The sequence below is a fragment of the Ranitomeya imitator genome, chromosome 5 (genome assembly GCF_032444005.1).
Source record: "Ranitomeya imitator isolate aRanImi1 chromosome 5, aRanImi1.pri, whole genome shotgun sequence".
In the NCBI taxonomy this organism is placed as follows: domain Eukaryota; kingdom Metazoa; phylum Chordata; class Amphibia; order Anura; family Dendrobatidae; genus Ranitomeya; species Ranitomeya imitator.
In genome coordinates, this window is record NC_091286.1 from 623,375,620 (window position 1) to 623,399,852 (window position 24,233).

The 24,233-nt window shown below is 42.7% G+C and overlaps 1 protein-coding gene across 2 annotated transcripts in view; it reads left to right on the plus strand.

The window, feature by feature from the left end:
• The window catches only part of TAF1B (TATA-box binding protein associated factor, RNA polymerase I subunit B), a 124,043-nt gene that overhangs the window by 67,965 nt on the left and 31,845 nt on the right, over positions 1-24,233 (plus strand). For both annotated transcript variants that reach the window (XM_069728081.1, XM_069728080.1), the window contains exons 9-13: positions 9,054-9,201; positions 20,969-21,146; positions 21,937-21,980; positions 22,973-23,063; positions 24,099-24,169. In XM_069728081.1, the coding sequence (XP_069584182.1) occupies positions 9,054-9,201; positions 20,969-21,146; positions 21,937-21,980; positions 22,973-23,063; positions 24,099-24,169 (532 nt within the window). The remainder of the gene's footprint in view (positions 1-9,053; positions 9,202-20,968; positions 21,147-21,936; positions 21,981-22,972; positions 23,064-24,098; positions 24,170-24,233) is intronic.

Consider the following 24,233-nt stretch of genomic DNA (forward strand, 5'->3'; position numbering starts at 1 on the left):
ACCCACAAGTTCAATGGATGCAAGAATTGTGAAGGTGAAATCAAAGAAGGGTCCTATGTTAACATGTAACTTGGCCTGTTAGGAGGTTTTGTTAAATAGCTTTTGGGTTCAGTGAATGTGACCTCCTAATGCTGCAAATTCCACAAATGAGCATTTTCAGTTCTTTAACCCCTTACTGACATCGGACGGTATAGTACGTCCGATGTCAGCTCCCCTGCTTTGATGCAGGGCTCCGCGGTGAGCCCGCATCAAAGCCGGGACATGTCAGCTGTTTTGAACAGCTGACATGTGCCCGCAATAGCGGCGGGTGAAATCGCGATTCACCCGCTGCTATTAAGTAGTTAAATGCCGCTGTCAAATGCAGACAGCGGCATTTAACTACCGCATCCGGCCGGGCGGCCTGAAATGATGGCATCGCCGACCCCCGTCACATGATCGGGGGTCGGCGATGCTTGTACATTGTAACCATAGAGGTCCTTGAGACCTCTATCGTTACTGATCGCCGGTAGCTGTGAGCGCCACCCTGTGGTCGGCGCTCACAGCACACCTGATTTTCTGCTACATAGCAGCGAACAGCAGATCGCTGCTATGTAGCAGAGGCGATCGTGCTGTGCCTGCTTCTAGCCTCCCATGGAGGCTATTGAAGCATGGCAAAAGTTTAAAAAAAAAAAAGTGAAAAAAAAAAAATATATAAAAGTTTAAATCACCCCCCTTTCGCCCCAATCAAAATAAATCAATTAAAAAAAAAATCAAATCTACACATATTTGGTATCGCCACGTTCAGAATCACCCAATCTATCAATAAAAAAGCATTAACCGGATCGCTAAACGGCGTAACGAGAAAAAAATCGAAACGCCAGAATTACGTTTTTTGGTCGCCGCGACATAGCATTAAAATGCAATAACGGGCGATCAAAAGCACGTATCTGCACCGAACTGGAATCATTAAAAACACCAGCTCGGCACTCAAAAAATAAGCCCTCAACCGACCCCAGATCATGAAAAATGGAGACGCTACGAGTATCAGAAAATGGCGCATTTTTTTTTTTTTTTTAAGCAAAGTTTGGAATTTTCTTTCACCACTTAGGTAAAAAATAACCTAGTCATTTTAGGTGTCTATGAACTCGTAATGACCTGGAGAATCATAATGGCAGGTCAGTTTTAGCATTTAGTGAACCTAGCAAAAAAGCCAAGCAAAAAACAAGTGTGGGATTGCACTTTTTTTGCAATTTCACCGCACTTGGAATTTTTTTCCCGTTTTCTAGTACACGACATGGTAAAACCAATGATGTCGTTCAAAAGTACGACTCGTCCCGCAAAAAATAAGCCCTCACATGGCCAAGTTGACGGAAAAATAAAAGTTATGGCTCTGGGAAAGAGGGGAGTGAAAAACGAACACTGAAAAATGAAAAATCCCACGGTCATGAAGGGGTTAAAACATATCAAATGTATAGAAATTCTACTGTGCCTAATAATTTGGAACAGTGCATTCTGAGTTTTTATTCGTTTTTGAGATTATACTGTTATCATTGGGAGGTTTCTTCAATAAAATTTGTATACTCGAACGGGTGATGAATTTTATTAGACTGACTGTCATTTGCACCGACCATTTAGGAAAATTAGAGGAAAAATATAATTTGGAACATGGTTTATGTCCCTGAAGGTGAAGAAAAATCAGATTTTTTTTTGTATTGCTAAAAAAAAATAACTACGAAAATGTAATTTTTTTTGTTAGTCTCCCCAGGACTTGAACCCACAATCTCTATAATTGCATACAACAGCTAAAGCCTTGATCTACAGGATCCAGTGATGTCCCTGGGAAAAATGAGTAGATTTGATCTGTATTGCAGCCACCAAACCCATAGGCAGAGCATACTCTTACATAGATGCACTGTTATATACAATGTAGTTCTATGTCCCCATATTCTAGAGGGAAAATAAAAAAATATATATGTATTTTTTTTGTTCCCGTAAAATTATTAAAAAATAATGAAAAACAATTACAATAATTTCATTTTAATTAACGTGCTTTTGAAAAAAAATAAACGTTAGAAATCTGCAAATAACTTATGGTGTCCCTGTAATCGGAATGACCCGCACAACACCGCGATCAGATTATTTATGGGTATCGCTAAATGACATAAAAAACAATAAATAAATTTTAAAAAATGGCGTTATGGATATTTTTTTCTCTAGTAAACCCATAAAAAGTAATAAAAATGTAAGGCTGATGCCATGTTCACATATAGCGGAAATACGTTTTTTTTCTTTCTGCAGGTGTCTTCACCACACGACGCTGTAACAATCTTCTCTTATTATTGCATGCTTTCTGTGTTACTTTTATGCGTTTTCCCCATATCTGATGCATTTTTGGTGCTTATGTGAATCAGTATTTTTAATGCTTTTTTAATATTACGTAGTTTGGTGCGGACACCTGCAGAAAACAAGAGACACCGTATTTACGCTATGTGTGAACACAGACTTAAAGACACAAAAAAGCCAGATGTCTGGATGTGAAGCTACATATCAGTGAGAAAGTTCTGGCGGTTACGACTGTGAATGAATGAACAAAAAATAAATCCATAGGTCTCAACTAGAGATGAGCAGGAGGCACAGATGATGTCGCGCTGCCCTGGCTAATGAAAAGCCGAGGACGCCAGAAGGTGAGAGATTCGCGGCCTCCCGTCCAGCCGCCAGGCACCACTGACTTGCACGCTTGACTGGAGTCCCGTGAATCCCATTCACTCCACTCTAGTCCTAACGGTGCCGGATACAGCGGACAGTCCCAAATTTGGGTCTACGCCCTGTAGTCTCAGGTGTCTTCTAAATGTCTCTCACTGCCATCGCCCCTCTGACATCCTCCTGCCAGGGTAGTAATGGTAAATGGGCGTAGATTCGGGTGTGACCAAAATTTGCCGCTGTAGCAGGCGCAGCTGTCCTTAAGAGGAGTCTGTCAGCAGGTTTTGGTATGTAACCTGAGAGCAGCACAATGTAAAGACTATGCATGCTGCATAATTTTTCCCTCTTTCTGTTCTTTAAACGTTGGAAGGTATGCTTTCCGCATTGTTTTCACGGCCCAGTTTATGCTGTTTTTACAATCTGCTTTGAACTGCTCCTCTACAAAATAAAATTGTATTTTGAACGCTGATTACAACCACTCACTTTCTGACCACAGAGGAGGAAAGCAAAGAAGCTCGCACAGGGAGAATAAGAGTATAGATTCTTGCTAAAGCAGCAGCAGTTCAAAGTAGCTTCTGAAAGAGCATCAACAAAGCAGCTAAAACAGCACTTTGAACTTGGTGTTTTTAGAGACAAGGAAGGAAAATGAGGTAATTGAATATATTCCAAAGATTCAGAACTTTTCAAAGACTGATAAATAATTTAATAAAAAGAAGGGGAGGAAAGTATGAAACCACAAAAAGGAAAAATAACCTGATCTTTGAAGGGTTTAATAATAGAATTATGATTATCTTCTGTCACTACTATGGGGAAGCATACTAACATTTGACCCACGACCAGGCCCGTGCAGGAGAAGGGGGACACGGACACCATCTCCTATTTCTACTGAATGTGCGTCCGAGGATCTGTCCGCTTCCTGCACTGCAATACAATCGTAGGCTCGCATCTAACATCGGTCTGCCTGTCACAGGCGGTGCATGGCAGTGTCATCACGTACCGCACTTGGGTGACATGGCAAAGTCCTCTCCGGGCCGTGTGCTGGCTATAGAAGAGGGGACCGGATGGGGACATTATACCAGGAAGAGGCCAAGGATGGGGACATTATACCAGGAAGGGGCCAAGGATGGGGACATTATCCCAGGAAGAGGCCAAGGATAGGGGACATTATACCAGGAAGAGGCCAAGGATGGGGGACATTATACCAGGAAGAGGCCAAGGATGGGGGACATTATACCAGGAAGAGGCCAAGGATGGGGACATTATACCAGGAAGAGGCCAAGGATGGGGGACATACCAGGAAGAGGCCAAGGATGGGGACATTATACCAGGAAGGGGCCAAGGATGGGGGACATTATACCAGGAAGGAGCTCTGGATGGAGGACATTATCACTGGCAGGGGCCCAAGACGTGAAACAATATCCCAAGAAGGGATATTATAGAGATATACCAGGAAGGGGCCAGTATGGGGACATTATTACATAGGGGTGAACACATACATTTTTTTATAGGATATAGAACATTACAAGGGCACATAAATCTGTCCAGCGTGCAGGTGGGGACCCAGGTCCAAATTTTGCTCTGGGGTCCATCGCACTCTAGGTACACCACTCCATGCCATTAAATCCATCCTCAGTAATCTGCCCCTATATAAGTGAGTGCTGCAGGCAGCCATATATTGCTCTGTGTCTTATGGGCTAGTGAGCGTTCCAGCCCGGCCGTCACCAGCTGGCATCTGTCCACTGACACAGATACGCCGGAGTTTCTGTACTTGGAGAGCCCGCGGTGGGCTTGGGTGAGGCTCCCTTTTCCATAGTAGCAGGAAGTAGGTGTTTGGAAAGCTCATTGTACTCAGGTTTTAGTTGGGAGTAATCTCTTGTGTAACAGAAACTCTAGCTTGTCCTTACCTGTCTCAGGTATGACCTAATCGAGAACACAAAACCCGGCTATATTTTGTGAGATTTCTATAAAACTTTTATTCCCAGCATTTCTTTCTAATGTCGTTTTTATGCCTTTAACGCCTCTAAATGGGGGTGGGGGTTCCATTATATAATTAGCATAGGACAGGAGTCAGTATAGCTCCATAGGCTTATTTATCCTCCATCAATACGGACTGGCTGTTTGCTTTCCTTAAAGGGAAGGACAAAAAGCTCCAGTGGCTTTTGTTCTTTCGGTTAGAAAGCAGAAATTGAGCAGGTTGCCTAATATCTACAGCGTACCTAGCTTCACATTGTCAGACTTTACAATAAACTTTTTTTTTCTTGGGGACAAAGCAATTCCAATGTGAAAGCTGAATAAGTTAGTCAGCCATAAAGCAGCGCAAGAGATCAAGTATAGAAAAAAAATGGCATCCAAATAATACATTTTGTGGCAGGGCCACCATGTAGGAAACATGGGAGGTAGCCCACGGTTCCCAAGTATGCGCCAAGGGGGCCATTGTCTTTAATGAGGCCGACTAAGTCTCATTGTGCTCCGTTGGCCGTATCGGCAGCAGGTGGTGCGGTGGGCACAAGTGATGAGCTAACGTGCTGGTATAAGGTGTTATCTGAGCATGCTCGGGTCCCAACCGAGTGTCTTTAGTGTGCTCGACTAATGTGTTCGAGACCTCTTGGCTGTTTGATAGCTGCAATTCATGCAGGGATTGCCTAACAAACAGGAAATCCCTGCTTCTGTTGTGGCTGTTGAACAGCCGTGAGACATACAGCGGCGGGGACTTGAACATATTTTTCGAACATGCCGAAGACACTCAGCGCAAGAGCATGCTCAGATAACACCTTATCCGAGCATGTTTGCTTATCACTAAATTACAGCTGCTGCACTGATCTGCTGATGCCCTGACTTCTGAAACCCCAGTTAGCGACCATTGGGGGTCTCCACTTAGCGTTCTTATGCTCAAATAGGGCCTCTTGTGCTTTAATAAGGTTATGCGAAGACATCGTCCTAGGGCGACCACATTAATTTCGAAACTGGATTGCCGTGGCAGCGACGCCGAGGTTTCATTTAGATTGTTACCGCCTGCAGTTGTGCAATGACCACACATTTACACAGTAGAGTGTGAACAGAGGCCGGCACCGATGTCTATTTATTGCATGACTTCTTACCTTCACTACTATTTGACTGTTATACAGATGCAATCTGTGCCACGTGACCAATCTCTGGTGAATTGTCCAGTATTTAATTGATGATCTATATACTGCTCAAAAAAATAAAGGGAACACTTAAACCGTATATAACTCCAAGTAAATCAAACTGTCCACTTAGGAAGTAACATTGATTGACGATCAATTTCACATGCTGTTGTGCAACTGGAATAAACAACAGATGGAAATTATTGGCAATTATCAAGACACACTCAATAAAGGAGTGGTTCTGCAGGTGGGAACCACAGACCACATCCCATTACCAATGCTTTCTGGCTGATGTTTTGGTCACTTATGAATGTTGGTTGTGCTTTCACACTCGTGGTAGCATGAGACGGACGCTACAAACCACACAAGTGGCTCGGGTAGTGCAGCTCATCCAGGATGGCACATCAATACGAGCTGTGGCAGGAAGGTTTCCTGTGTCTGTCAGTGTAGTGTCCAGAGGCTGGAGGTGCTGCCAGGAGAAAGACCAGTACCCCAGGAGATGTGGAAGGGGCCGTAGGAGGGCAACAACTCAGCAGTAGGACCACTACCTCAGCCTTTGTGCAAGGAGGAGCACTGCCAGAGCCCTGCAAAATGACCTCCAGCAGGCCACAAATGTGCATGTGTCTGCACAAACGGTTGGAAACCGACTCTGAGGATGGTCTGAGTGCCCGACGTCCACAGATGGGGACTGTGCTCACAGCCCAACACCGTGCAGGACGCTTGGCATTTGCCATAGAACACCATGATTGGCAAATTCACCACTGGCGCCCTGTGCTCTTCACAGATGAAAGCAGGTTCACTCTGAGCACATGTGACAGATGTGACAGAGTCTGGAGACGCTGTGGAGAGCGATCTGCCTGCAACATCCTTCAGCATGTCCGGTTTGGCAGTGGGTCAGTAATAGTGAGGGGTGGCATTTCTTTGGAAGGTTGCACAGCCCTCCATGTGCTCACCAGAGGTAGCCTGACTGCCATTAGGTACCGAGATGAGATCCTCAGACCCCTTGTGAGACCATATGCTGGTGCGGTTGGCCCTGGGTTCCTCCTAATGCAGGACAATGCCAGACCTCATGTGGCGGGAGTGTCAACAGTTCCTGCAAGATGAAGGCATTGATGCTATGGACTGGCCTGTCCGTTCCCCAGACTTGAATCTGATTGAGCACATCTGGGACATCATGTCTCGCACCATCCACCAACATCACATTGCACCACAGACTGTCCAGGAGCTGGAGGATGCTTTAGTCCAAGTCTGGGAGGAGATCCCTCAGGAGACCATCCGCCCCCTCATCAGGAGCATGCCCAGAAGTTGTATAGTAGGGAGGTCATAAAGGCATGTGGAGGCCACACACAATACTGAGCATCTTTTCCTTGTCATGAGGCATTTCCACTGAAGTTGGATCAGCCTGTAACTTGATTTTCCACTTTGAGTTTGAGTATCATTCCAACTCTATATACCTCCATGGGATATTCATTTTGATTTACATTGATAATTGTTATGTTTTATTGTTCTGAACACATTCCATTATGCAATTAATAAAAAAATGCAACTGGAATATTTCATTCAGAGATATGTATGATGTGGGATTTTAGTGTTCCATTTATTTTTTTTGAGCCGTGTATTTTTATAAATCTTCTGCCTGTGCAGGTTGAGTAGATAACAAGCCTAATAAGTCATGCATGGAGTGCACTTTGGGGTCTGGCGGCATTGCTCCACCCCGTTATTGACCTGTGCTTGCATTGCATTAGTTTACATTGTTTGCAGAAGACGCATGAGTCATTGCTCCCCGCTGATACTTGCAGACTGTCTCTCTAGTAAATGCACCGCTTTATTACTGTGCAGCTTTTTTGTTATTAGCTGTACCCATCATTGAAAAGCTGAGGATTATATGGCGTGGGTGGAGAGTATAAGTACAGGCTCTAGGTGTAACTTGCTCTATGAGCTCTTTACTTGACAGATACATTAATTTATGCTTTACAAGTATCTTTTAGAATAGAGAATTGATCTATGTGAGTGTGCCTGCAAATAGGCACCGGAACCATATCTCAAGGATCCGTCACCCGTGAATCTCCAGCTCTCTGCATATTCCGAACATGGACGTAATGCAGAGACTTGTGCTCCCTTTATAACCTATTAAGACAGCAGTACAAATGATCGTTTCTCTGTCCTAAAAAAATAATTACCCCCAAATATTATTTCTCTGGTCTAAAATCAAATTTTAATGTACCACATTTACATTTTTCTTGGATGTTTTGATCAAAATTGGAGGATCCATAAAGGTTTATTTCCGCAATGACCTTCTTTTTGTTTACAAAGCACAGTAGCTGCATGACTATTGTTGATATACGGTAGAAGCCCAACATCAAGTTTTTTTCATCACCCCCCCTTGTGCAGTCAGCATCATATAGCTGAAAAGGGTGGTCCTATTTTTCACTTCTAAAACTACATTTACCAGCACCACCCTGCTTCTCCTCAGTACTGCAGGCCCCTTCCTTTGCTCTGCTATGAGCTTATTCACAGACATTGATAGATCCCAGCATGGGGAATTTTTATTTTTATGGATCAAGTGACCATTGATGGTTTTGAATGTAGTGATTGTGACCCAGGGAGTGAAGAATAGTTATTAGTATTTACAAACTCCACAATTCATTGGTTCTTTGCAGGTTTATGGGGATCTTAGGAGCATGATCAAGCATAGAATACCTGACTTGTACTATAACATTGCTGTCTGAGTACTGAGGACGCAGTGAAGGGGATCTTTGGGATGTTTTGTTGGACACGGTCATAGTTTTTTTTATAAATTAAAAAGGGTCATTAGATGCAAATGCAGCTGGTATTGGTGGGGTCTTTAGCATAGCTGTGGAGTGAGTGATACAACTGGACTGTCAGATGTTTTATTAGACCGGGTCACTGGGTGCATCTGAGCATATATGACCGACAGCAATAGAACTAGTGAAAGTTGGATTCAGAGGCTGGCATGGGCCGCGAATCTCAGTGATTTGGCTACAATGGTGTCGCACACTGTCAACCCGTTTTCACCGATGCAGGCAGCAAACGCTGGACCCAGGGAAGGCGAGTATCTGCTGTGTTTTTTATTTTATGTTATTTTAGGCATTTTACAGCCTTTTAAACCTGAACTCTTCTTAATCATTTTTTAGATATTTTAAAGCTTTTTTTTTTTTTTTTATTAAAGGAATTAAACTAAATTTTATTTAAAATCTATACATTTTTTTTAATCCTTTTTCTTTTCAGAATTTCCCAGTGTACAAACAAATCCTGGATATCACTCATGACCTTGGAAAATTTCTGAGGTTACCCCCATTTCCTCCAGTAACAGACACCTGCTATTACCACCCTAATGTGCTCTGTATGAAGTATCTGATGGAAGTGAATCTGCCAGGTATTTATTTATTTTTTCCACTCGGATATCTGGCTGTTGGTTGTAATGATGCTTCTTTAATAATGGAGGTAATAGTTTAAAAAAAAAATTATAATAAAAAATAAATATTTTGACTAGTCAAATATGATTAAAAGTGGATTTTTTTCTATTTTCATTTGCCTATATTTAACACTGCTGGTCGTCATCACCTCTAGTTTTTGCTGCAAATGAGCACCATTCGGCTTGTGTAATGTGTAGATGGGCTGAAATCTGTCTAAGGCCGGCGTCACACTACCGTAGAATACGGACGAGTGCTATGCGAGAAAACATCGCATAGCACTTGGACCAGTGTTAATCTATGGGGCCAGCTCACATCACCGTATTTTTTTCTCCAGTGTATTCTACGTACGTGTAAAATCGCAGCATGCTTTGATTGACACCAAGACTCAGCCGGGATTCGCCAATGCAAGCCTATGGGTGTGAGAAAAAAATCGCACAGCACTCGGACCATGCGAGTGCTGTTTGATTTTTACGCACCGGTGTCCTTTTGAAAAGCCGGCAATTCATGTGAGTGTGCAGTCAAATCACACTGACAGGTTAGAATAGAATAGATATATACACATAGAAAATAGATAGATAGAGATGTCAGTGACATATACATATACATGCATATATATACCAAGCAGAAAAAGAAGGCAGCACTCCAACAACAAATGAAGGCGAAAAAAGGCTGTGAAGTTTATTTCAGACCCACATCTCGCGACGTTTCGGCGAGCCGAAACATCGCGAGATGTGGGTCTGAAATAAACTTCACAGCCTTTTTTCGCCTTCATTTGTTGTTGGAGTGCTGCCTTCTTTTTCTGCTTGGCATATTACGTGGTTGGACATGTGGATGGTCCTGTCCAGGAGGCTTGGCACCCACCGGTGAGCATTGTGCTGCTCTCGTTTTTTCTTATATATATATATATATATATATATATATATATATATATATATATATATATATATATATATATATATATATATATATATATATATATATATATATATATATATATATATATAGAGATATATAGATATATATAGATATATATAGATATCATAGATCGATAGAAAGAAAGTCGGTAATTAAACTGGCGTGCTCTGTAAAATCACTACAGGAGCCGACGGAATAGAAGAGAATATGTAGTGATGAGCGAGTGTACTCGTTGCTTGGGTTTTCCCGAGTACGCTCGGGTGACATCCGAGTATTTATGACTGCTCGGAGATTTACTTTTCATCGCGGCAGCTGAATGATTTACAGCTACTAGCCTGCTTGATTACATGTGGGGATTCCCTAGCAACCAGGCAACCCCCACATGTACTCAGCCTGGCTAGTAGCTGTAAATCATTCAGTTGCTGGGGTGAAAACTAAATCTCCGATAAGTCATAAATACTCGGAGGTCACTCGAGCGTGCTCTGGAAAACCCGAGCAACGAGTACACTCGCTCATCACTAATTACATGCCGTAAATACAAATGGAATAGGTAGATATATAGATGTGAGTGACAAATACAATTAGTACAGTGTGTGTGCAAATTACAGGACTTGTATATAATTAATAAAACATTATTTTTCGGAAAAAAATGGCGTTGGCTCCTGTGCAATTTTCGTAACCAGCAGAGGGAAAGCCGACTGCTGAGAGCAGATGTTTATAGCCTGGGAAGGGGGTAATACTCATGGAGCTTCCCAGGCTATTAATATCAGCTCACAGCTGTATAATTAGCTTATACTGGCTATTAAAATGGGGGACCCTAAAAAAATTATGTAGGACTCCCCCTATAATTAATAACCAGCAGAGGCTATGCAGACATCTGCGGGCTGATATTAATAGCTTAGGAAAGGGCCATGGATACTGCCCACTTAGGCTAAAAACATCAGCTCTCAGCCATCCAAGAAAATGCGCCTCTCTAAGATGCGCCAATTCTGGCACTTAGCCTCACTCTTCCCATTTGTCCTGTAGCGGTGGCAAGTAGGGTGATAGTTGGGGGAGTTGATGTCACCTTTGTATTGTCCGGTGACATCAAGCCCCGAGGTTTGTAATGGAGAGACGTCAATAAGACTCCCCCATTACTAACCCCATAGTCACATTGCAAGAAAACATACATCTATATATATAATTGTCTAAGGGTCACTTCCGTCTGCCTGTCTGTCCTTCTGTCACGGTTTTTCATTCGCTGATTGGTCTTGGCAGCTGCCTGTCATGGCTGCCGCGTCCGATTAGTCCCTCCCCTACTCCACTGCACTCACTGCCCGACGCCCGCTCCATAATCCCCTCCACTCACCGCTTACACAGGGTTAATGGCAGCGGTAACGGGCCACGGTATAACGCACTCCGTTACTGCTGCTATTAACCCTGTGTGTCCCCAACTATTTACTATTGCTGCTGTCTATGCAGCATCAATAGTAAAAATATGTCATGTTAAAAATAATAATAATAATAATAAACCTGCTATATTCACCCTGGGACCGGAAGCTGCCGCTTGCAATGGAGCGGTCCCGGGAGCGTCGCGAGGAGCGGCAAAGGCGGCGGAGGGTGAGTATAGCAGGACTTCAACGGGCCTTCAGAAGGTGAGTATATGTTTTTTTGTTTTTTTTTAAGTCTCTATACTACGTGGCTCTGTGCTGTATACTCCGTCGCTGGGCAATATAGCACGTGGCTCGGCAATATAGCACGTGGCTGGGCAATATAGTACGTGGCTGGGCAATATAGTACGTGGCTGGGCAATATACTACGTGGCTGGGCAATATACTACGTGGCTGGGCAATATACTACGTGGCTGGGCAATATACTACGTGGCTGGGCAATATACTCCGTGGCTGGGCAATATACTCCGTGGCTGGGCAATATACTACGTGGCTGGGCAATATACTACGTGGCTGGGCAATATACTCCGTGGCTGGGCAATATACTACGTGGCTCTGCTATATACTATGTGGCTGGGCAATATAGTACGTGACTGGGCAATATACTGCGTGACTGGGCAATATACTACGTGGCTGGGCAATATACTACGTGGCTGGGCAATATACTACGTGGCTGGGCAATATACTACGTGGCTGGGCAATATACTACGTGGCTGGGCAATATACTACGTGGCTGGGCAATATACTACGTGGCTGGGCAATATACTACGTGACTGGGCAATATACTACGTGGCTGGGCAATATACTCCGTGGCTGGGCATTATACTCCGTGGCTGGGCAATATACTACGTGGCTCTGCTATATACTATGTGGCTGGGCAATATACTACGTGACTGGGCAATATACTATGTGGCTGGGCAATATACTATGTGGCTGGGCAATATACTATGTGGCTGGGCAATATACTATGTGGCTGGGCAATATACTATGTGGCTGGGCAATATACTCCGTGGCTGGGCAATATACTACGTGGCTCTGCTATATACTATGTGGCTGGGCAATATAGTACGTGACTGGGCAATATACCATACTACGTGGCTCTGCTATATACTATGTGGCTGGGCAATATACTACGTTACTGGGCAATATACTACGTGGCTGGGCAATATACTGTATTACGTGGCTCTGCTATATACTATGTGGCTGGGCAATATACTACGTGGCTGGGCAATATACTACGTCGCTGGGCAATATACTACATGGACATGCATATTCTAGAATACCAGATGCGTTAGAATTGGGCCACCATCTAGTCCAGAATAAATCCTTTAATTGAAAAAATGACACAGACTCCTTTAATAATCTCAATTAAACACCATACTTACGACCTTGCCTAACTCAAACCGATTTTTCATACGTTAAGTGTGACCCCAGCCTAAGTGTACAAATCTCCTTCGTTTTGTCAGTAGGGTCCTTCGCCACACAGCTTGCCTGGAACAACATTGATTCTTCTTGGAGAAGCCAGCTGAGTATGGAGTTCCTTTGGAAATGCTCCATTGGAGAAAAGTTTGCTCTCCCACTGAATGAAAAAATCAGAACTATCTTGCAAAGTACCCCTAGAAAGTCCCTACCATCTAAATCAACGGCCGACCCTTTAATGAGCCTTACGAGTGACTAAGCAAAGATGCCAAGCCAGTATGTCCTGTACAGAGAGCTGTTCAAGGAGCTTCCCTTGTTTAACCCTTTCACGACATGCGCCATATGTACTGCCGCTGCGTGAGCTGCATTCCAATAAAGCGCAATGTATATTTCTGGTCACCGCGCTGCGTCACACGGTGGCCAAGTTAAGATGGCTGCTGTCAGCATGCTATCCTTGCACGTCTCTCAGACAGCACCAATCACAGCAGTCACAATGGATTGGGTAATATCAACGTCCCCTCTCCTGATGAACCCCTTTAGCAATGATTGGCTGAACAATAGTTGTTGATCAATCAGCGCCCAAAGGGTTAATTTAAAATGGCGATCACCACTTTGCACACCATATTTACCTCAGAGTTGGTGTGCAGAGCGGTTGTAGAACCCCTGTTTTATCTGAGATTAGGATTATCATTGGTGGCCAGTGCGATCCTCCTGTGATCTGTCTCGTCCTGCGACCCTCGGCAAGACGCCCTAGGACCCAGGCAACCCCTACAGCAATGGATCCCATGTGGATTTCCAACCCCCGAAAATATCCAGATTTTATGGGCATCTCAGGAATCCAATTTGAAATTACAGGCCTTCACTGAAAATGACTTCTTCAAATTCTTTTTCATAATAAATGTTATGGTGGCCCAGTCAAACCTGTATGCCCAACAATTTTTCACCTAAAATCCCACGTCCTCATATGCCAGATGGACCCCTATAAATGCAGCAGAAATTATGACATTTTGGGGAATTTTGCAGCATATGGGCATAATCCGAAAACCAGAGCTTCAGCAATTCTGGAGTACTGATATTCTCTACAGTATCTGGATCTGGATGAGTTGGAAACTTGGGCTGAAAGGTGGCAGATGAGGTTTAACAATGATAAATGTAAGGTTATACACATGGGAAGAAGGAATCAATATCACCATTACACACTGAACGGGAAACCACTGGGTAAATCTGACAGGGAGAAGGACTTGGGGATCCTAGTTAATGATAAACTTACCTGGAGCAACCAGTGCCAGGCAGCAGCTGCCAAGGCAAACAGGATCATGGGGTGCAATAAAAGAGGTCTGGATACACATGATGAGAGCATTATACTGCCTCTGTACAAATCCCTAGTTAGACCGCACATGGAGTACTGTGTCCAGTTTTGGGCACCGGTGCTCAGGAAGGATATAATGGAACTAGAGAGAGTACAAAGGAGGGCAACAAAATTAATAAAGGGGATGGGAGAACTACAATACCCAGATAGATTAGCGAAATTAGGATTATTTAGTCTAGAAAAAAGACGACTGAGGGGCGATCTAATAACCATGTATAAGTATATAAGGGGACAATACAAATATCTCGCTGAGGATCTGTTTATACCAAGGAAGGTGACAGGCACAAGGGGGCGTTCTTTGCGTCTGGAGGAGAGAAGGTTTTTCCACCAACATAGAAGAGGATTCTTTACTGTTAGGGCAGTGAGAATCTGGAATTGCTTGCCTGAGGAGGTGGTGATGGCGAACTCAGTCGAGGGCTTCAAGAGAGGCCTGGATGTCTTCCTGGAGCAGAACAATATTGTATCATACAATTATTAGGTTCTGTAGAAGGACGTAGATCTGGGGATTTATTATGATGGAATATAGGCTGAACTGGATGGACAAATGTCTTTTTTCGGCCTTACTAACTATGTTACTATGTTACATCGGTATTCCATATGGCCATCACAAGGATACCATTTGAAGCATCAAAAACGTTATAGTGGTAATGCGCAGTGTCCGTCCCGAGACCATCCTAGCTTTGATCGTCTATATAAAATTTGCCCAGTAGTTGACCACTTCAGCAGAACATTTGCTGAGGCGTACACACCCCAGAGGGACATCTATATAGATGAATATGGTTCATTTCAAAGGGAGGCTAAGATTCTGACAATACCTGCCCAGTAAGAGGGCCAGGTACGGAATTAAACTGTACAAGCTGTGCGAGAGTACCTCAGGATACACCGAGAGATTTGGTGTCTACGAGGGTATGGACACCCAGATTGACCACCCTGAGTACCCAACTGTTCTGAGGGTGAGTGGGGAAATTGTTGCACTCACTGCTGGATAAAGATTATCACCTCTACATAGATAACTTTTACACCAGCATCTCACTCTTCAAGACCCTCTCAGTCGGAGGTACATTTGCATGTGCCCTTTTAGGGTCGGACATTGACTTCAAAGTTGGCTACTAGTAATGAGAAATATATAGCCAGAGAAGAAATATTACCAACTCTTTCACCGTTTCTTACCACAGAGAAAATAAAATATTAGCAAAAAAATCAAATTGTGGTTTTAAAACATAACTTTTACTAGTTAGTCTTCTAAAAAGAGGTCATAACTTCTATAAAAACATTGTGACTATTAGCCCATCACACATATATCCTCTTAAATATCTTAAACCCCTATCTAGGGAAATATAGTACAAATCCCTATTCTCTGTCAGAGATAAAGAAAAAATATTTACCTCAGATATATATACTAGTGATGAGCGAACGTGTTCGGATAAGGTGTTATCCCATGCTCGAGTGCTAATAGTGTTTTCAGCGTGCTCGAAAAATATATTTGTGTCCCCGTGGCTGCATGTCTTGCCGAGGTTCAACAGCCGCAACACATGCAGGGACTGCCTAACAGCTGCGGGGACTCAAACGTATTTTTCGAGCACACCAAAGACACTTAGTTAGCAGCTGAGCATGCTCAGATGACACGTTATCCGAGCACATTCGCTCATCACTAGTGGCTACCTCTTCTAGGTGGGACTTGGGAGATAGTTTTCTTTTGTCCGGTGATAGAAAGCTAATTTGCTTGATATTGCTTCATCAACAAGGAGAGCAGAAACACCCAGTTTATTTTTGCTTTTTTTGTGGGGGTGGGTATATGCAAGGGGGGGGACCCAAATAAACGAGAATTACTTGTTTACAATTTTTTATTCAAGATAACATCTTGAAAACTTTAATTCCCCTTCAAAATACTGTCATACGCACTTGTCCCAATGGTTTTTCCTCTGTTGGATGCATTCTCTCGTATACTTCTGAACTAATGCTGTTAAGTGCCTCCAGCTATTTTTTCTTAAACTCTTCTACGTCCTGAAAACTCTTTCCCTTTTCGGTTCTTCTTCATTGTTGGGAATAAGTAGTAGTCGCAAGGGGCTAGGTCAGGCAAGAAAGGGGGTGAGAAACCATTGTTGATGATAATGTGTGCAAAAACTGTAAAGCGCTGCGGAATATGTTAGTGCTATATAAAAATAAAGATTATTATAAAGATTATTATTGTTATGCCGTTTTTCGCCAGAATCTGGTTGCTTTTCATCGCTTTGTGGGCAGTGGCGTTGTCATGATGAAGCAGCCAGTCCTCCAATGTCCACAATTCAGGTTGTTTTTTTTTCTCACTGCCTCACACAATTGCTTCAGCACTTGCAGACAGTAAAGGTCATCGGAAAGCAGTCTTGGCCAAACTTTGCCGCAACGCGTCTCATGTTCATATCTTCAGTTAGGATTCTTTGACATGAACTCCAGGAATATTCCAGTTATTTCCTCCAATTCATTGATTGTTTTGCAACAATAAAACATGATGGCATCATGCACTTTTTGAACATTTTGGCCGGTCTGGACAGTGGGTGGTGGGAGCGGGGGCACCTCAACAGGGTTCATCTATAAGTGACATTTAGCCACTTATAAACCACCAGGCAAACCACAAATTCTTGCCTGGCTTAGAGCTTCCTTCCCATAAGCTTCCTGAAGCATTGAGGCGGTTTCTGCCTCTATTTCCGTTAACAGGAAACAGAATTTTTGATCCTTAAAGTTTGCCATTACAAAATTGCTGAGTGTTAGGTGGAACTTAAAGAAGTTGACCACTACTTGTACAATTTCTTGTCATAACACTCGCTTGGCCCCAATAAAAAAAAAATAAAGCTTATACTCGCCTCTCGTACTGACTCTGTTCCCGTGCTATTGGCACTCTCTCGCACCAGCGCTCTCAGGCTGCTATTGTGACATTGACATTGGTGCCCAATCAGCGTCTGCTGTCGCATTGAGCATGAAAAGGAAGTCAGAGATCAGTTGCAGCTCAGAGTTGCTCTTCATGTTCAATTTGTTCAGGGAGACAGTGAAGCTACCGCTTGTTGGGTGCCAGTGTCACAACACCGCCCAAAAGCCCTAGGGAGAGCGAGTGCCAACTCTGCTGGAACGGCGTCGGCACGGGAGGGGAGTATAGGCTTTATATTTTTTTTATTTTAAGGGGGCCAAACATTTCGATCAAGAAGGGGTTTTCCACCATCCACTACATATCTGAATGTGAGACTACTATAATTTATAGACAATCATCTTGGCTATCTTATACATAAATTTGACTTGGAACTATTTAGCATATGATTAGTTATGCAGATTGTCATGTTACTGTTTTGCTGTTTTGCTAATGGTGGTGGACAAATCTTTTTCTTCCTGTATACTCCAAATTACAACCTGTTATCACATTCCCCAATAGCTCCGTGTATTATTAGGTTGATTCCCAAGCGAAAGGTCATTAGTTCGAATCGAGGAGCAGCCATGAAGAAAATTTCCCAAGAAAAGAGAAACTGCAGCTCATCGATGACGGTCTCTCGGCCAAGAAAATTGCCAAAATGCATCATGTGAATGCCATGACAGCTGGAGAATATAAAATGAAGTCGATCCATCCATTCAAAAACCAAGGTGGACATGCAGGCAAATTATCCGAGTCAACAAGTTGGCTTATCCCAAGGTCTATCGGTTCTGGTGTGACAAACCTGCACTGGACGTGGCTCGTATGCTTAGTAATAGTGAGATCAATATCATCAAAAGAAGCGTTAGCTCAAGTTTAAAAAAAAAAATATCGAAAGTGGACAGTAGAAGATTGGAAAGTGGTGATTTTATGAGACGAAAGTCAATAGACTAGACTCTGATGGATACTTATGGATCTGAAAGATCTGAAAGAAACAAGGGAAAAAAGGGCTATCGGAATCGAGAAATTGAAGGAACTGTCAAGTTAGATGAAGAAAGCCTGATGGTAATTGGATGTTTCACAGTCAAAGACGTTAGATACTTAACCAGGATCAATGGTGGTCTCAATGCTGAGCTATGTGATTATCCTACAAGACGAGTTATTCTAACTCGAATACTATGGTCATGAAAAGGATGAAGTAGTGTTCTAACAGGACAACAACCCAAAGCATATGTCGAGATTCGCAAAGAAATGGTTCAATGACAATGAAGTAGAGGTGCTGGATTGGCCCCCACAGTCCCCAGACCTCAACCCAATTGAACACTTGTGGGTAGAGTTGAAGAAAAATCTGTATACATACCCAAGAGAGTGGACCAGTATACACCAACTTTGGGAATGTGTAGAAGAGACCTAAGCTCAGATTTCAGTCGAGACCTGTTTAAATCTGTTTGAGAGCTGCCGAGAAGGATTTAGAGTTGAAAGCCAAAGATGGATTTAAAAATACTAACAAAATAATAAAAAATAAAACTTAGATTTTTTTTTTTTAGGAGCAAAATAGTAACAATGAATTGACATGACAAAAATTTGCATAATGAATCAATCCTGTAAAAGCCAAACGATGCAAAATTTTTAGTGAAACCAAATTGCAAAAATGATTTTAAGCCCCAAATACATGCATTTAAGTAAAAGTTAGTGATGAGCGAGTGTACTTGTTGCTCGGGTGATCTCCGAGTATCTGTTAGTGTTCGGAGATTTAGTTTTCATCGTGGCAGCTGAATGATTTACAGCTATTAGCCAGCTTGATTACATGTGGGGGTTCCCTAGCAACCAGGCAACCCCCACATGTACTCAGCCTGGCTAATAGCTGTAAATCATTCAGCTGAGGCGATGAAAACGTAATCTCTGAACACTAACAAATACTCGTACTCGGAGACCACCCGAGCGTGCTTGGGAAAACCCAAGCAATGAGTACACTCGCTCATCACTAGCAAAAATGTGTTCTCAAAAGAGAACAAGCCCTTTTAAGGGTTTAGATATGAATTACTTTACAAATTATTAGTTTCTCCAGTCTCCATAATCACGGTGCAAACTCGCACCTTGCAGTCTTCCGCATAGAGGTCTTTGGGAATTTCCGTCCTCTGAGCCCTTCAAGCAGGCCGCTTCTTCCCTCCGGCAGGGCATTACATCTTGCTAGCACCAGTGAGAGACTGGGAACGTTGCTGATGTCTGATGTTTCTGGTTAGACTGGAAATGTAGGAATTGAAGAGATTTTTCTTACTGTACGGAGGAGATAAGTGACAGCCTGCATGTTCTGCGTGTTTACTGCACACAGAGGTCAGCTTGTGTCTATGTTCCTTGAATGACAAACAGGTTGTTCGGCTTCTGACATGTCGTTAATTATCGCCTTGGCTCATTACCCCAATGTGGCTGACGTTTAGATGGGGTTTCCATGGGTGTTAGACTCAGGTGTACAAGTTTTGGCACTGTGACTGCTTCCTTGGAGAGCATATCCGCTTGGATACAAACTTTTTTTTTTCTACAGATTACATAGTAATTTGATGACTGTCATCGCGGGCGATGGGTTGTGCACCAAAACGCCATTTATCAATAAATGATGTGCTGATGGCCAGAGGGGCACAATGCTGTGCCCATGCCAATCCGGACTGCAGCAGCGGTTGAGCATCCACACCACCGCTTCCTTCATTGTTTATGGGACTTACGGAGAGTACAGCTCTTACTCATACACGTTATATAGATTCTATACTTCCACTCCCAAGTCACCCATAAACGTGCATATATAGATCAGCACGGTGTGCATAGTAACTTAGGGACACTTCTATTCCCTCTGGACATCTGTAACAGCGGCCTTACATCCTTCCAAGAATTGTTGCATCTTTTGTTCCCTTAGAGAGAACCTTTCATGTCCACAGCCTCATACAGGACTTATCTGCAGGTTAATAACGTTTTTCAGTGCTGTCCGGACGCCCTACTAAATGCCTGGCTACTGGGGAAAAACAAACTTTATTCTTCCCAGGAGCTGCCGGCTTTCAGTCATAGGAGCAGGCCCGGTGTTGCAGCAGTCACTGCTCACTTCCCAGTGAGTGGCGGCTGTAACCACACCCCGGCACTGTGATTGACAACTCGCTCTGCGCAGATACGCTGCATCTTGAGCTGTCAATCAAAATGCCACTGTATGCTTACAGCCGCCGATCCCTGTGTATTGAGGGGTGACTCTAGCCACTTTGGCACGCCCTTATGACTAAAAGCTGGCTGCTCCCAGGAAAAATAAAGTTAAATCACTCTGAGCTTTTAGTAAGGTGGACAGACAGCCTTATAATGCTATTTACCTGCAGATTAACCCTATATCTGCAGGCTAACAGTATATGAGGGCAAGGCAGGTTCCCTTTAAATTTGCATACTGGATGCACTGAGGCTGGTGAGGGACCTAGGCAAAACTGTACAAGAAACAAAGGAGGATCTGTAAGGTAAAAGTATGCTTTCTTTTATTACTTTACTGCAGGATGAACGACTTAAAAAAATAAATAAAAATGATGAGTGAACAATCCCTGTAATTTGACCAGATCTGACATCATTGCTCTTGTAGAGGTCGCACAGTAACGCTGCAGGACTGGTTTAACTTGCTTCAGTGCTGAGTTGTGTTTTTTGTTTTACAATGTACTGTTAATTTCTTAGATTTACTTTTATATTTTCTTGATCAGATGAGCTTCATAATTGGACCTGCTTTGTGGCAAAGAAGGCCGGGCTGGACAAAAGCGCAGTCTTGACATATAATCCCCGGTTAGGACTGAAGAGAATGATCCCATATGACATACAAGCTGCGGCCATAATAGTCATTGTTCTCAAGTTAATATTTGGCCTTAACGATGACTTGGAATGGTAAGCCACAAACACAACTCTGACTCCTGTTCAATCTCCACTTTAAGGGGTAGTCTGTTTTGGAGAAAAACCTTTTCAAAAGCCTAGTGTTAGTCTGGGGCTTGGTTATCAATAATGGGGCCGAAACCCCCACGATCAGCTGTTAGTAGGGCCCGTGGTCCCCGTAAGTACATACAGTGGGGAAAATAAGTATTTTCGTCGTAATGTGATTTGCTGGATTTTTTTATTTTTCATTATTTTATTTTTTTTTAAGGTTCTGTCTCTTGCAGTTGACATGTACCTACAATAAAAAAATTACAGACCTCTCCATTCTTTGTAGGTGGGAAAACTTGCAAAATCGGCAGTGTATCAAATACTTATTTTCCCCACTGTGTGTGTATGTATGTATATATGTAATATATATGTGTGTGTGCGTTTGTGTGCAAAAAAAATGTGGTTCCATACATTAAAGGGTATTCCCATCTAAACCATCTGTGTCTAACGCTGGAGTCACGGTGTCTAGGAATGGACCATGTTATAGGACTCGGGGAAACTGCTGAGCTCTTGGCCGTTTCCGACAGTCTCTGACAATCGTTGGAGTTCCCTTCACAGGTCAGGCTGCTTAAAGCATATAACAGACTTTTTTGCCTTAGATTTAACCAAAAAAATTACATCAATTCCGTGGCCAATTTTAGGTGTCTGAACTCACACTTAGTGTTAGGGTTTTCGTGGTTTTTTTTTTTTTTTTCATGTTTTTAATGTTTAAATGTTTACGCTATATGCTCTTAACTTTTTTTTTTATATTTTACAGGCAATTAGCAAATTTTGCTGAAAGTAAAAATAAAGCGCAAACCGGTAAGGATCTGTATTATGTTTAGACATAAGGGAAGCAACAGAAGCACAGCTTAGTTTGCTGTGTCACATTACAAACCCTTAAATCCTCTCTAGTGATGCTCTGATAAGGTGTTCTCCTAGCACGCTCATGTCCTAATCAAGTATCTTTTGCATGCTTGGAAAAAAAAAACATGCATGCATGTATTGCGGCTGTTGAACAGCCATGAGACATGCAGCCACGGCGACTCAAGTATTTTTTTGAGCATTCCAAAAATACTGTATTGTGACACGAGCGTGCTCGGATAACATCTTATCCGAACATGCTCGCTCATCACTAATTGGCGCTCTTCCTCTCATAGCATTGTCAGCTCTGCTGTACTGCCCTTACCCCCAACACTGCTTTTCCGGAAATAAGTCATTCTTGTCTGTTGCTCTCAAAGCAACTTTTGAGCTCAACAGGCACAAGTGTGGTTTCTGACACAGCTCTGGATAGGCAGTGTGGGAGAAGAGGCAGTATTGTGGAGCTGACAGTGCTTTGAGAAGAGGACATTGGATAGAAGAGTTTGTAATTTGACACCGCTAACCTCAGCTGTGCTGCTTTCCCCCTGAGGGAACCCTATCTGAAAGGTGTGAATCATCTGAAGGAGAACTAATGGAAGGGCTTTTAATATGACACACCCAAACTTAGCTGTGCTGCTCCTTTTCACACAGGGACCTCCCAGCACTTTCTAATCATGCAGGAGGTTAAACCAGGAGATCAGAGCTCAGTCATTACGTCTCACACACTGACAAACCTAAGCTATTGTGGAGGCGTGTTATTTCTCTACTGTTTTTCTGCCTGCTTATGATTTGTCAGCATCATTCAGGGAGAATAAGTATATGCCCCCAATGAAAAATCCTCTAAAACCACGTTGCCCAACATTTCGCTCTGATGTCTTGCATTTGTGTTCACTCTATCCCTTGTAGAGAATGCATCTGGTCAATATTAAAACATCCTGGTTTATTTTTTTCAGATCTCACAAGATTTGATTTAAAAAAATGGTACATGACCATGAGACCGTGTTTGGATGAAGCGGCCTTGAAACTAGAGGAAGAACAGGCCAGGTAAATGCTTTTATTCTGGTTTGTGTCACATTGTGTATGGTTTTGGAGTTGTGAGTACCAAGAAAGCCAACACCAAGAAAATATATAAAGTCCATGCAGATGCTGGTTTTGGTCTGATTTGGACCCAGGGATGTATCACAGTATTACTAGGTAGATTTCCATTTTAGGGCTTTTTGGAAAACTTCAGTGACATTTTGTTTTTCGAGCAGTAATGACAGAAGATATGAACTCCCTCATCTTTACGTAAGTAGGTATGACTAAAGCTAGCCATTCAGCAGTGCCAGATGACCACCTAATGTGTATATGGGCTCCTGGTTCTTCCCCCCCCACAGAGGACAGGCTAGGTTCCAAGCACAGACTGGAAATCTCTGTAGTCTGTGCTGTGAACGGACCAGAGGCCAAACAACCTCATGTGACCGCTCCGGATCACAACAGAATTCTAACTGCAAAAAAATGAGGTTTGTTCATTTCTCACAGGCTCTGCAAATGTTTTAATAATCTGTGTGTTCCAATCCATAACTAATAATAAAGTGGTTTCCTGGTCACAAACTGTTTAGAAAAGTTGCAGATTTTTTTTTCTTATTTCAGATAAAGATTTCCTAATGCAAACTGCACACACTATTAAATTGATCTTCGATCTGATGAGGCTGCTGTACTTACTCTGGAAAAAAAAATCCATGCCACAATCCTATTTTTAAAAGTTTGTTTAGTAGTAGTAGTCACAAAATGTTCATTTTTGTTTGAGGATTATAAAACCAGACTAATATGGATTTTAATAGGATCTACACCAGCATCATCAGGTCTAAGAGATCGAATTCATAATGTATGCAGCTTTTACTGTGAAATCTGATGACCGATCCGCTCTTAAGATTTGTTTATATAATACCCCAAAACTATTGTTGCTCGGTTTCTATGAGCTGCACCTATTTGTTAGTTCCGGTACTAATAATACCTGTGTTTGCCCTTTATTTTAATAGCCCTTAATTTGCACCGATAACTTTAATTTCACTTTTTGTTTTTTTGTTTTGTTTGCAGATTTCCTTGGGATAGTGAGAGAGTTTTGTCTTACTCTCGGAGGTCCAGAGCAAGGTTAATAAAAAGGCAGCGTAAGTGCCGATTGTTTATAGTCAATACAGTTTGATGTTAATACAAGGCGCGCTGCTCGCTCCA